Below are 13,910 nucleotides of genomic sequence, written 5' to 3'. Positions count from 1 at the left end.
GCAAAAAAATAAAATATGAGGGTGTACGGCTTTGGTCGATCTATCGTGGAATGCCCCAGATGTTAAGTGCTTTCAAAGTTTCGCCTTGCAGTGATTTATTTACAATTGCAAGAAATATGATAAGGCAAGGAAGGATTTATTCCACCTGGATTTTTATAGAATTCATGAGATTCCATTACTCACATGGTGCCCGTTATATATAGTAGTTGGAGTAAATACTAAATATGGCTCGCGAGCACAGGCACAGATGTAAACATACGCCCTCTTAATCAGCTCGCCGATTAGCGATATATGATATGGCAGAAGTTTTCTGCGAAGCTTCCGTCCGGCTGGTAGCCATAATAAACAACAGCATGATGTGAATGCTAGCGCCGCCGGGTGCTATTTAGCATCACTCCGGCTTCATCTCGTATACCTATGGTTGAATACGTTAGATACTGATACAAGTCTTGGTCATGGATAATGTAAATAAGTGATTGTGATACAGTGTTTCATTTTTCAGCCTTTTTGATGGCAAATCTTACCTAATAGGGAAAATATTTTCATCCCTAAAATATGAATGACCGACTTTACTTCATCTCTGAAAAGAGTTCCATGTATTCCCAACAGCCAGTTCACTTGTCACTTGACAGTTGATGCACCCACATCCTTTTGTTCCACACCCTGTCAAGATCCTGACATGAAATCCTGGTGTATCAGTTAGCATAAAAATTGGCATTACACCATTTTACAAAAATACTGCAGTTATTTTCCTTCTTTTTTCTCATCCTAGGATTTTTTTTTCTTCATCGGCACACCCAACCAATATCCAATTTTAGAACACTGTGTGATATGCTCTCGAATTGCCGTAGCGTATAAAATGATAAGCTGTCTACGACGTCCTTCTGACATCTCCTTCCATCTGTGTTCGTTTAGTTGTCGGTGCGCGGCCGTAACCGCAAGGAGCGTCTGGAGGGTCTGATGAAGTCCTTCAGCAAGACCACGGACGAGCTGCTGCTGCAGGCCACTCAGCGCGACGTCGATGAGTTCTTTGACCACGAGAAGAGCTACGTCATCGTCTTCCACGAGCACATCAAGGAGGCGACCCAGCGCGCCGACCGTATGACTCGTGCCAGGAAGAGTGAGTGTTCGGTCGGCCGTCACGGCGGCTACCCGCTGCCTCTTCTCAGCCTGTCCTGCTGGCCGATTCTCGTTTGATATAATTTAGTGTGTTTCCAGTATGCATAGATCGTTTTACATGCTAAATATGGGGTGTTTGATTTCGTCGAGCTCGTCAGCGGTCAGTTTATTCATTGGTTCTATGCTCCTTAATTTCGTTCATTTCTACATTTAAAAAAAAGTAAATTTAGCTCGAATGTTTTGAATGGACGGATTGACAGAGCCGGAGTCCACGCTAAGCAGAGCTTGTTGCGCAGACCCCGACCCCTACCGTCCGATCGCGCAATTCCTGGTAACGGGAGAATTTAGATGCCAAAGTTTAGCGTGCCCTTCAAAGCCGGATACGGTCTGTCCCACTCAACTGACTTCAACTGGCTGCGGCTGCTCCCACCAACCGCAGACCATCCCCGTCAGGAGTCTCAAATATCGTGCGCCGGAGCGTCTCGAACCCGGGCTCTCACTACCGGGAGTCCGGTGCTCTACCAACTGAGCTACGGGACAGGATTTCATTGGTTCATCAAGGGCTACATCAGCTTATTTCATTCATGAACCCTGCGGAATATCTTTGTCAATAACTCATGAAATGCTAGGCGTTTTGTCTGCACCGCGAGTGACCCGCCGAATATCCCCCTTTAAAATGCATCCCCTGCATTAAACATAAAACCGTAATCCGATGAATATCTATAGCGCTATGCATCGTCATCCAGCGACCTGACTGAACCTTGCGTCCATGATTTCAGACGTGGCCGATAGCTACATCAAGGTGTCTGGCGGCCTGACGCAGCTGGGCACCTTCGAGTGCAGCGAGCTCGACCGTTTCCTGCACGTCGTCTCTGACATCTTCGAAAAAGTCCGCGTGAGTTGGCGGGCATCGAGCGCGTTAAGTTGGGAAAAATTAGGCATGTGTGCAAAATGACCTTCGAAGTCGGCGCGCCCTGCAGTTCCAATAAACGAACAAACAAGGTAGGGTTTGATATTTTTTTCTTCTATTTGGTGTTACTGATTCCACGGTAATTTTACAGGAATGTTTGTAATTTGGATATAATGTAGCCGGTCGAGCGACTTTCCTGACCTCTGGTGATCTATCCTTCATTTAAATATCCATTTGAGTAGGATTGCGGGTTTTTTGAAGCGCTGAGTTTTTGCAGCGAGCTTTTTCTCTTAGGGCCTGCGAGATACCCGCGGAAACACATATCTCTTCAGCATTGCGCGCCACACAGGAATGCGGCTGATTCACGTGCTTTTGTGAGCGAGGTGCTTCCCTCCGGGAGAAATTCGCCGTCCCCATATGCTTAACACGGAGCCGAGCGGCGGCTGACAGGTGGCCGGCTCTCGGGAGATCGGCAGCCGACACTCGAAAAATCGACAAGCCGCCGCTGAATGCGCGTGCGGCAGTGCTGAGCCGAGTCGTTCCCACGGTCTGAGGTACCCCCAGTTGGAAGATTCGGCTGTAGAATATGTAGTTTTAAATACGTAGTTTGACGTACATCTCGGAAAAGTGAGATACGGCCAGAAATGAGTGTGGGTCCCTCCGTTCTGAAGATTCTGATCGACGCCGATTGAAATAATTCGCCGTGCATATCTCGGCTTATTGACGACCGATTGACACGGGATAAACACCGATCGATACCAAATGGCTCTGTGGGGGGGGGGGGGGAGTAGAGTGGCAAGTTTTCCTACCCGACGAACCCGGAATTATCCCGAGGGGTAGGTGTGGGAGTAGAGTCGGGGGAACGGGGGGGCGAGTGCAAGTACCAAGTACTTTCGCAAGTACCAAGCAAGTACCAAGTACTTTTACAAGTACCAAGCAAGTACCAAGTACTTATGGAAATACCAAGCAAGTACCAAGTACTTTGGCAAGTACCGAGTACTTTGGCAAGTACCAAGCAAGTACCAAGTACTTTTGCAACTTCAGCAAGTTTTTCGCCAATATCGAAGCTTCTAGACGTCCGATCGTCACCGGAAAAACACCATTCGATCCCAAATTTTCTCCCGAATCTTTTTATGGCCAAAGCGACGCGGAGCGAGCCAAGATATCTTGTTTAAATATCCATTTGACTAGGATTTCGGGTTTTTTGAAACGCTCAGTTTTTGCAGCGAGCTTTTCCTGTTAGGGCTTGCGAGATACCCGCGGAAACACATATCTCTTCAGCATTGCGCGCCACACAGGAATGCGGCTGATTCACGTGCGATTGTGAGCGAGGTGCTTCCCTCCGGGAGAAATTCGCCGTCCCCATATGCTTAACACAGAGCCGAGCGGCGGCTGACAGGTGGCCGGCTCTCGGGAGATCGGCAGCCGACACTCGAAAAATCGACAAACCGCCGCTGAATGCGCGTGCGGCAGTGCTGAGCCGAGTCGTTCCCACGGTCTGGCGGCCAGCTAGGTGGGGGCGGGGTGGGGAGTGGGGCGGCCGATTGCCAGCCGCTTCTCCACGGGCAGGTGCTGCCATCTGCGCAGTAGTTCCACTGGCGGCCGCCAGGCCCGTGCGGCAAGCGGGCCGTCTGCTTTAAACGTCGGAAAGAATCAAGTTCTTTGCGGTATTTAGGCAAGTAAATACCTTTGGCAGGTTTTCAGTACATTAGCAAGTTTTCAGTACATTACCAAGTAGCAGGTGATACAGCAAGCTGAAAGTTCAACAAGTTTTTCGCAAATATCTAAGCTTCTAGACGTCCGATCAACACGGGACGAACACCAATCGGTCCCAAATTTTCTCCTTAATCATTTTATGGCCAACGCGACGCGGAGCGAGCCAAGATATCTTGTTTAAATATCCATTTGACTAGGATTTGGCGTTATTTGAAACGCTCAGTTTTTGCAGCGAGCTTTTCCTGTTAGGGCCTGCGAGATACCCGCGGAAACACATATCTCTTCAGCATTGCGCGCCACACAGGAATGCGGCTGATTCACGTGCTTTTGTGAGCGAGGTGCTTCCCTCCGGGAGAAATTCGCCGTCCCCATATGCTTAACACAGAGCCGAGCGGCGGCTGACAGGTGGCCGGCTCTCGGGAGATCGGCAGCCGACACTCGAAAAATCGACAAGCCGCCGCTGAATGCGCGTGCGGCAGTGCTGAGCCGAGTCGTTCCCACGGTCTGAGGTACCCCCAGTTTGAAGATTCGGCCTTAGAATATGTAGTTTTAAATACGTAGTTTGACGTACATCTCGGAAAAGTGAGATACGGCCAGAAATGAGTGTGGGTCCCTCCGTTCTGAAGATTCTGATCGACGCCGATTGAAATAATTCGCCGTGCATATCTCGGCTTATTGACGACCGATTGACACGGGATAAACACCGATCGATACCAAATGGCTCTGTGTGTGTGTGGGGGGGGGGGAGGGGGTAGAGTGGCAAGTTTTCCTACCCGACGAACCCGGAATTATCCCGAGGGGGTAGGTGTGGGAGTAGAGTCGGGGGAACGGGGGGGGGGGGGCGAGTGCAAGTACCAAGTACTTTCGCAAGTACCAAGCAAGTACCAAGTACTTTTACAAGTACCAAGCAAGTACCAAGTACTTATGCAAATACCAAGCAAGTACCAAGTACTTTGGCAAATACCGAGTACTTATGCAAATACCAAGCAAGTACCAAGTACTTTGGCAAGTACCGAGTACTTTGGCAAGTACCAAGCAAGTACCAAGTACTTTTGCAAGTTCAACAAGTTTTTCGTGAATATCTAAGCTTCTAGACGTCCGATTAACACGGGACGAACACCAATCGATCCCAAATTTTCTCCCTCATACTTTGATTGCCAAAGCGACGCGGAGCGAGCCAAGATATCTTGTTTAAATATCCATTTGACTAGGATTTGGCGTTATTTGAAACGCTCAGTTTTTGCAGCGAGCTTTTCCTGTTAGGGCCTGCGAGATACCCGCGGAAACACATATCTCTTCAGCATTGCGCGCCACACAGGAATGCGGCTGATTCACGTGCTTTTGTGAGCGAGGTGCTTCCCTCCGGGAGAAATTCGCCGTCCCCATATGCTTAACACAGAGCCGAGCGGCGGCTGACAGGTGGCCGGCTCTCGGGAGATCGGCAGCCGACACTCGAAAAATCGACAACCCGCCGCTGAATGCGCGTGCGGCAGTGCTGAGCCGAGTCGTTCCCACGGTCTGAGGTACCCCCAGTTTGAAGATTCGGCCTTAGAATATGTAGTTTTAAATACGTAGTTTGACGTACATCTCGGAAAAGTGAGATACGGCCAGAAATGAGTGTGGGTCCCTCCGTTCTGAAGATTCTGATCGACGCCGATTGAAATAATTCGCCGTGCATATCTCGGCTTATTGACGACCGATTGACACGGGATAAACACCAATCGATACCAAATGGCTCTGTGGGGGGGGGGAGTAGAGTGGCAAGTTTTCCTACCCGACGAACCCGGAATTATCCCGAGGAGGTAGGTGTGCGAGTAGAGTCGGGGGAACGGGGGGGGGGGGGCGAGTGCAAGTACCAAGTACTTTCGCAAGTACCAAGCAAGTACCAAGTACTTTTACAAGTACCAAGCAAGTACCAAGTACTTATGCAAATACCAAGCAAGTACCAAGGCCAATACAAAGTACTTATGCAAATACCAAGCAAGTACCAAGTACTTTGGCAAGTACCGAGTACTTTGGCAAGTACCAAGCAAGTACCAAGTACTTTTGCAAGTTCAGCAAGTTTTTCGCCAATATCGAAGCTTCTAGACGTCCGATCGTCACCGGAAAAACACCATTCGATCCCAAATTTTCTCCCGAATCTTTTTATGGCCAAAGCGACGCGGAGCGAGCCAAGATATCTTGTTTAAATATCCATTTGAGTAGGATTTGGCGTTATTTGAAGTGCTCAGTTTTTGCAGCGAGCTTTTCCTGTTAGGGCTTGCGAGATACCCGCGGAAACACATATCTCTTCAGCATTGCGCGCCACACAGGAATGCGGCTGATTCACGTGCTTTTGTGAGCGAGGTGCTTCCCTCCGGGAGAAATTCGCCGTCCCCATATGCTTAACACAGAGCCGAGCGGCGGCTGACAGGTGGCCGGCTCTCGGGAGATCGGCAGCCGACACTCGAAAAATCGACAAGCCGCCGCTGAATGCGCGTGCGAAAATGAGCGAGGTGCCGCCGTTCCGGAGAGACGGCTGGAAAATTCCACCGGCCGGCCCGGCGGCAGTGTGTCGGGCGGCGGGCGGCGGGGCGGGGTTTCCCCGTCCAGCGGCCGGCAGCGCTGAGCCGAGTCGTTCCCACGGTCTGGCGGCCAGCTGGGTGGGGGCGGGGTGGGGAGTGGGGCGGCCGATTGCCAGCCGCTTCTCCACGGGCAGGTGCTGCCACCTGCGCAGTAGTTCCACTGGCGGCCGCCAGGCCCGTGCGGCAAGCGGGCAATGCGCGGTAGTTCCGCCAGCGGCCACCAGATGGATACCGCCGCGCGCGTCGTGTCTAACCTGACGAAGCTACAAAAAGTTAGATAACTTTAATAAGAGGGACGGTAAAGCCACAATTCCAACGCTGAATGTTGGGCAAAAGCAAAGGGATCCAACACAGCCATCTGTATTTACTGTATTTACCCTTTTCAGTCAGCGATAAGCCCCAGCAATCGCACCGCTGCAAAACTCGCAAGCTGTTCACCGTGCAGGGTATTGCATTATAAGCACCCACCGGCTCTTTCGACGTAAGTGTAATCGCTTAATAGGTAGGACGCAAAAAGTATGTGGGAAATGATAGGTAGGTGAAACAAAATACGAATTGGAATTAAGCATAACTCAAACTGCAAACATTCATTGAAAACAAATTAAAACGAACTGAGACCAAGGGAAATTTTGAAAGTCTTTGGTCGTCTTAAGACGTCTGATTTAAACTCTTTGCGGTATTTAGGCCCGCAAGTAAATACCTTTGGCAGGTTTTCAGTACATTAGCAAGTTTTCAGTACATTACCAAGTAGCAGGTGATACAGCAAGCTGGCAGGTACTTTGGCAAGTTCAACAAGTTTTTCGTGAATATCTAAGCTTCTAGACGTCCGATTAACACGGGACGAACACCAATCGATCCCAAATTTTCTCCCTCATACTTTGATTGCCAAAGCGACGCGGAGCGAGCCAAGATATCTTGTTTAGTTATTCATTTGAGTAGGATTGCGGCTTTTTTGAAACGCTCAGTTTTTGCAGCGAGCTTTTTCTCTTAGGGCTTGCGAGATAGCTGCGTGCACACATATCTCTTCAACATTGCGCGCCTCACAGGAATGCGGCTGATTCACGTGACAAACTCGGTGGCGGTCCCTCCGTTGCGGAGATTCGCCGCCGACCGCCCGACGACGGGAAAAACTGCCGAGTCTGCCGGCAGCTGCTGCCACCTGGACCGCAGTTGGGGCGGCCGGACCGGTGGCTGCTGCCACCTAGCGGTACAACCGCAGTCTAGCGCATACAAGACCGCAGCGTACACTTATCAAAGCATACATGGAAGTCGTAACATACAACGTTCAAAACATACAAAAAACAGACCAGGTAGTCGAAACATACAAAAGTGCAGTACCAAGTACATTTGCGAGTACCAAGCACTTTCGCAAGTACCAAGCAAGTACAAAGTACTTTTACAAGTACCAATCAAGTACCAAGTACTTATGCAAATACCAAGCAAGTAGCAAGTACTTTGGCAAATACCGAGTGCTTATGAAAATACCAAACAAGTACCAAGTACTTTGGCAAGTACCGATACTTTGGCAAGTACCAAGCAAGTACCAAGTACTTTTGCAAGTTCAGCAAGTTTTTCGCCAATATCGAAGCTTCTAGACGTCCGATCGTCACCGGGAAAACACCATTCGATCCCAAATTTTCTCCCGAATCTTTTTATGGCCAAAGCGACGCGGAGCGAGCCAAGATATCTTGTTTAAATATCCATTTGAGTAGGATTTCGGGTTTTTTGAAGCGCTGAGTTTTTGCAGCGAGCTTTTTCTCTTAGGGCTTGCGAGATATCTGCGTGCACACATATCTCTTCAACATTGCGCGTGACATGGAATGCGGCAGAATTCACGTGCGATTGTGAGTGAGGTACCCCCAGTTGGAAGATTCGGCTGTAGAATATGTAGTTTTAAATACGTAGTTTGACGTAGATCTCGGAAAAGTGAGATACGGCCAGAAATGAGTGTGGGTACCTCCGTCCTGAAGATTCTGATCGGCGCCGATTGAAATAAGTCGCCGTGCATATCTCGGCTTATTGACGACCGATTGACACGGGACAAACACCGATCGATACCAAATGGCTCTGGGGGGGAGGGGGGATAGAGTGGCAAGTTTTTCTACCCGACGAACCCGGAATTATCCCGAGGGTGTAGGGGTGGGAGTAGAGTCGGGGGAACAAGGGGGGCGAGTACAAGTACCAAGCAAGTACCAAGTACTTTCGCAAGTACCAAGTACTTTTACAAGTACCAAGCAAGTACCAAGTACTTATGCAAATACCAAGCAAGTACCAAGTACTTTGGCAAATACCGAGTACTTATGCATATACCAAGCAAGTACCAAGTACTTTGGCAAGTACCGAGTACTTTGACAAGTACCAAGCAAGTACCAAGTACTTTTGCAAGTTCACCAAGTTTTTCGCCAATATCGAAGCTTCTAGACGTCCGATCGTCACCGGAAAAACACCATTCGATCCCAAATTTTCTCCTTAATCATTTTATGGCCAACGCGACGCGGAGCGAGCCAAGATATCTTGTTTAATTATTCATTTGAGTAGGATTTCGGGTTTTTTGAAACGCTCAGTTTTTGCAGCGAGCTTTTTCTCTTAGGGCTTGCGAGATATCTGCGTGCACACATATCTCTTCAACATTGCGCGCCTCACAGGAATGCGGCTGAATCACGTGCGATTGTGAGTGAGGTACCCCCAGTTGGAAGATTCGGCTGTAGAATTGTAGTTTTAAATACGTAGTTTGACGTAGATCTCGGAAAAGTGAGATACGGCCAGAAATGAGTGTGGGTATGTACCTCCGTCCTGAAGATTATGATCGGCGCCGATTGAAATAAGTCGCCCTGCATATCTCGGCTTATTGACGACCGATTGACACGGGACAAACACCGATCGATACCAAATGGCTCTGGGGGGGGGGGGGGGGGATAGAGTGGCAAGTTTTTCTACCCGACGAACCCGGAATTATCCCGAGGGTGTAGGGGTGGGAGTAGAGTCGGGGGAACAAGGGGGGGGGGCGAGTACAAGTACCAAGCAAGTACCAAGTACTTTCGCAAGTACCAAGTACTTTTACAAGTACCAAGCAAGTACCAAGTACTTATGCAAATACCAAGCAAGTACCAAGTACTTTGGCAAATACCGAGTACTTATGCAAATACCAAGCAAGTACCAAGTACTTTGGCAAGTACCGAGTACTTTGGCAAGTACCAAGTACTTTTGCAAGTTCAGCAAGTTTTTCGCCAATATCGAAGCTTCTAGACGTCCGATCGTCACCGGAAAAACACCATTCGATCCCAAATTTTCTCCCGAATCTTTTTATGGTCAAAGCGACGCGGAGCGAGCCAAGATATCTTGTTTAAATATTCATTTGAGTAGGATTTGGCGTTATTTGAAACGCTCAGTTTTTGCAGCGAGCTTTTTCTCTTAGGGCTTGCGAGATAGCTGCGTACACACATATCTCTTCAGCATTAGACGATAACAAGGAATGCGGCTGATTCACGTGCGATTGTGAGCGAGGTGCTTCCCTCCGGGAGAAATTCGCCGTCCCCATATGCTTAACACAGAGCCGAGCGGCGGCTGACAGGTGGCCGGCTCTCGGGAGATCGGCAGCCGACACCCAAGTACTTTTGCAAGTTCAGCAAGTTTTTCGCCAATATCGAAGCTTCTAGACGTCCGATCGTCACCGGAAAAACACCATTCGATCCCAAATTTTCTCCGAAATCTTTTCATGGCCAAAGCGACGCGGAGCGAGCCAAGATATCTTGTTTAAATATCCATTTGAGTAGGATTTGGCGTTATTTGAAGTGCTCAGTTTTTGCAGCGAGCTTTTCCTGTTAGGGCTTGCGAGATACCCGCGGAAACACATATCTCTTCAGCATTGCGCGCCACACAGGAATGCGGCTGATTCACGTGCTTTTGTGAGCGAGGTGCTTCCCTCCGGGAGAAATTCGCCGTCCCCATATGCTTAACACAGAGCCGAGCGGCGGCTGACAGGTGGCCGGCTCTCGGGAGATCGGCAGCCGACACTCGAAAAATCGACAAGCCGCCGCTGAATGCGCGTGCGAAAATGAGCGAGGTGCCGCCGTTCCGGAGAGACGGCTGGAAAATTCCACCGGCCGGCCCGGCGGCAGTGTGTCGGGCGGCGGGCGGCGGGGCGGGGTTTCCCCGTCCAGCGGCCGGCAGCGCTGAGCCGAGTCGTTCCCACGGTCTGGCGGCCAGCTGGGTGGGGGCGGGGTGGGGAGTGGGGCGGCCGATTGCCAGCCGCTTCTCCACGGGCAGGTGCTGCCACCTGCGCAGTAGTTCCACTGGCGGCCGCCAGGCCCGTGCGGCAAGCGGGCAATGCGCGGTAGTTCCGCCAGCGGCCACCAGATGGATACCGCCGCGCGCGTCGTGTCTAACCTGACGAAGCTACAAAAAGTTAGATAACTTTAATAAGAGGGACGGTAAAGCCACAATTCCAACGCTGAATGTTGGGCAAAAGCAAAGGGATCCAACACAGCCATCTGTATTTACTGTATTTACCCTTTTCAGTCAGCGATAAGCCCCAGCAATCGCACCGCTGCAAAACTCGCAAGCTGTTCACCGTGCAGGGTATTGCATTATAAGCACCCACCGGCTCTTTCGACGTAAGTGTAATCGCTTAATAGGTAGGACGCAAAAAGTATGTGGGAAATGATAGGTAGGTGAAACAAAATACGAATTGGAATTAAGCATAACTCAAACTGCAAACATTCATTGAAAACAAATTAAAACGAACTGAGACCAAGGGAAATTTTGAAAGTCTTTGGTCGTCTTAAGACGTCTGATTTAAACTCTTTGCGGTATTTAGGCCCGCAAGTAAATACCTTTGGCAGGTTTTCAGTACATTAGCAAGTTTTCAGTACATTACCAAGTAGCAGGTGATACAGCAAGCTGGCAGGTACTTTGGCAAGTTCAACAAGTTTTTCGTGAATATCTAAGCTTCTAGACGTCCGATTAACACGGGACGAACACCAATCGATCCCAAATTTTCTCCCTCATACTTTGATTGCCAAAGCGACGCGGAGCGAGCCAAGATATCTTGTTTAAATATCCATTTGAGTAGGATTTCGGGTTTTTTGAAACGCTCAGTTTTTGCAGCGAGCTTTTCCTGTTAGGGCTTGCGAGATAGCTGCGTACACACATATCTCTTCAGCATTAGACGATAACAAGGAATGCGGCTGATTCACGTGCTTTTGTGAGCGAGGTGCTTCCCTCCGGGAGAAATTCGCCGTCCCCATATGCTTAACACAGAGCCGAGCGGCGGCTGACAGGTGGCCGGCTCTCGGGAGATCGGCAGCCGACACTCGAAAAATCGACAAGCCGCCGCTGAATGCGCGTGCGGCAGTGCTGAGCCGAGTCGTTCCCACGGTCTGAGGTACCCCCAGTTGGAAGATTCGGCTGTAGAATATGTAGTTTTAAATACGTAGTTTGACGTACATCTCGGAAAAGTGAGATACGGCCAGAAATGAGTGTGGGTCCCTCCGTTCTGAAGATTCTGATCGACGCCGATTGAAATAATTCGCCGTGCATATCTCGGCTTATTGACGACCGATTGACACGGGATAAACACCGATCGATACCAAATGGCTCTGTGGGGGGGGGAGTAGAGTGGCAAGTTTTCCTACCCGACGAACCCGGAATTATCCCGAGGGGTAGGTGTGGGAGTAGAGTCGGGGGAACGGGGGGGGCGAGTGCAAGTACCAAGTACTTTCGCAAGTACCAAGCAAGTACCAAGTACTTTTACAAGTACCAAGCAAGTACCAAGTACTTATGGAAATACCAAGCAAGTACCAAGTACTTTGGCAAGTACCGAGTACTTTGGCAAGTACCAAGCAAGTACCAAGTACTTTTGCAAGTTCAGCAAGTTTTTCGCCAATATCGAAGCTTCTAGACGTCCGATCGTCACCGGAAAAACACCATTCGATCCCAAATTTTCTCCCGAATCTTTTTATGGCCAAAGCGACGCGGAGCGAGCCAAGATATCTTGTTTAGTTATTCATTTGAGTAGGATTGCGGCTTTTTTGAAACGCTGAGTTTTTGCAGCGAGCTTTTTCTCTTAGGGCTTGCGAGATAGCTGCGTGCACACATATCTCTTCAACATTGCGCGCCTCACAGGAATGCGGCTGATTCACGTGCTTTTGTGAGCGAGGTGCTTCCCTCCGGGAGAAATTCGCCGTCCCCATATGCTTAACACGGAGCCGAGCGGCGGCTGACAGGTGGCCGGCTCTCGGGAGATCGGCAGCCGACACTCGAAAAATCGACAAGCCGCCGCTGAATGCGCGTGCGGCAGTGCTGAGCCGAGTCGTTCCCACGGTCTGAGGTACCCCCAGTTTGAAGATTCGGCTGTAGAATATGTAGTTTTAAATACGTAGTTTGACGTACATCTCGGAAAAGTGAGATACGGCCAGAAATGAGTGTGGGTCCCTCCGTTCTGAAGATTCTGATCGACGCCGATTGAAATAATTCGCCGTGCATATCTCGGCTTATTGACGACCGATTGACACGGGATAAACACCGATCGATACCAAATGGCTCTGTGGGGGGGGGGGGATTAGAGTGGCAAGTTTTCCTACCCGACGAACCCGGAATTATCCCGACGGGGTAGGTGTGGGAGTAGAGTCGGGGGAACGGGGGGGGCGAGTGCAAGTACCAAGTACTTTCGCAAGTACCAAGCAAGTACCAAGTACTTTTACAAGTACCAAGCAAGTACCAAGTACTTATGGAAATACCAAGCAAGTACCAAGTACTTTGGCAAATACCGAGTACTTATGCAAATACCAAGCAAGTACCAAATACTTTGGCAAGTACCGAGTACTTTGGCAAGTACCAAGCAAGTACCAAGTACTTTTGCAAGTTCAGCAAGTTTTTCGCCAATATCGAAGCTTCTAGACGTCCGATCGTCACCGGAAAAACACCATTCGATCCCAAATTTTCTCCTTCATCTTTTTATGGCCAAAGCGACGCGGAGCGAGCCAAGATATCTTGTTTAGTTATTCATTTGAGTAGGATTGCGGCTTTTTTGAAACGCTGAGTTTTTGCAGCGAGCTTTTTCTCTTAGGGCTTGCGAGATAGCTGCGTGCACACATATCTCTTCAACATTGCGCGCCTCACAGGAATGCGGCTGATTCACGTGCTTTTGTGAGCGAGGTGCTTCCCTCCGGGAGAAATTCGCCGTCCCCATATGCTTAACACGGAGCCGAGCGGCGGCTGACAGGTGGCCGGCTCTCGGGAGATCGGCAGCCGACACTCGAAAAATCGACAAGCCGCCGCTGAATGCGCGTGCGGCAGTGCTGAGCCGAGTCGTTCCCACGGTCTGAGGTACCCCCAGTTTGAAGATTCGGCTGTAGAATATGTAGTTTTAAATACGTAGTTTGACGTACATCTCGGAAAAGTGAGATACGGCCAGAAATGAGTGTGGGTCCCTCCGTTCTGAAGATTCTGATCGACGCCGATTGAAATAATTCGCCGTGCATATCTCGGCTTATTGACGACCGATTGACACGGGATAAACACCGATCGATACCAAATGGCTCTGTGGGGGGGGGGGGATTAGAGTGGCAAGTTTTCCTACCCGACGAACCCGGAATTATCCC

At 49.8% G+C, this 13,910-nt stretch overlaps 1 protein-coding gene across 11 annotated transcripts in view; it reads left to right on the top strand.

Moving 5' to 3' along the window:
* Positions 1-13,910, top strand: part of LOC122380826 (sorting nexin-6-like) — a 41,747-nt gene that overhangs the window by 10,931 nt on the left and 16,906 nt on the right. For all 11 annotated transcript variants that reach the window (XM_043364321.1, XM_043364323.1, XM_043364320.1 and 8 more), the window contains exons 7-8: positions 916-1,120; positions 1,899-2,014. In XM_043364321.1, the coding sequence (XP_043220256.1) occupies positions 916-1,120; positions 1,899-2,014 (321 nt within the window). The remainder of the gene's footprint in view (positions 1-915; positions 1,121-1,898; positions 2,015-13,910) is intronic.

The sequence above is a fragment of the Amphibalanus amphitrite genome, unplaced genomic scaffold (genome assembly GCF_019059575.1).
Source record: "Amphibalanus amphitrite isolate SeventyFive unplaced genomic scaffold, NRLGWU_Aamphi_draft 000107F_arrow, whole genome shotgun sequence".
In the NCBI taxonomy this organism is placed as follows: domain Eukaryota; kingdom Metazoa; phylum Arthropoda; class Thecostraca; order Balanomorpha; family Balanidae; genus Amphibalanus; species Amphibalanus amphitrite.
This window is presented reverse-complemented; position numbering and strand designations above follow the sequence as displayed.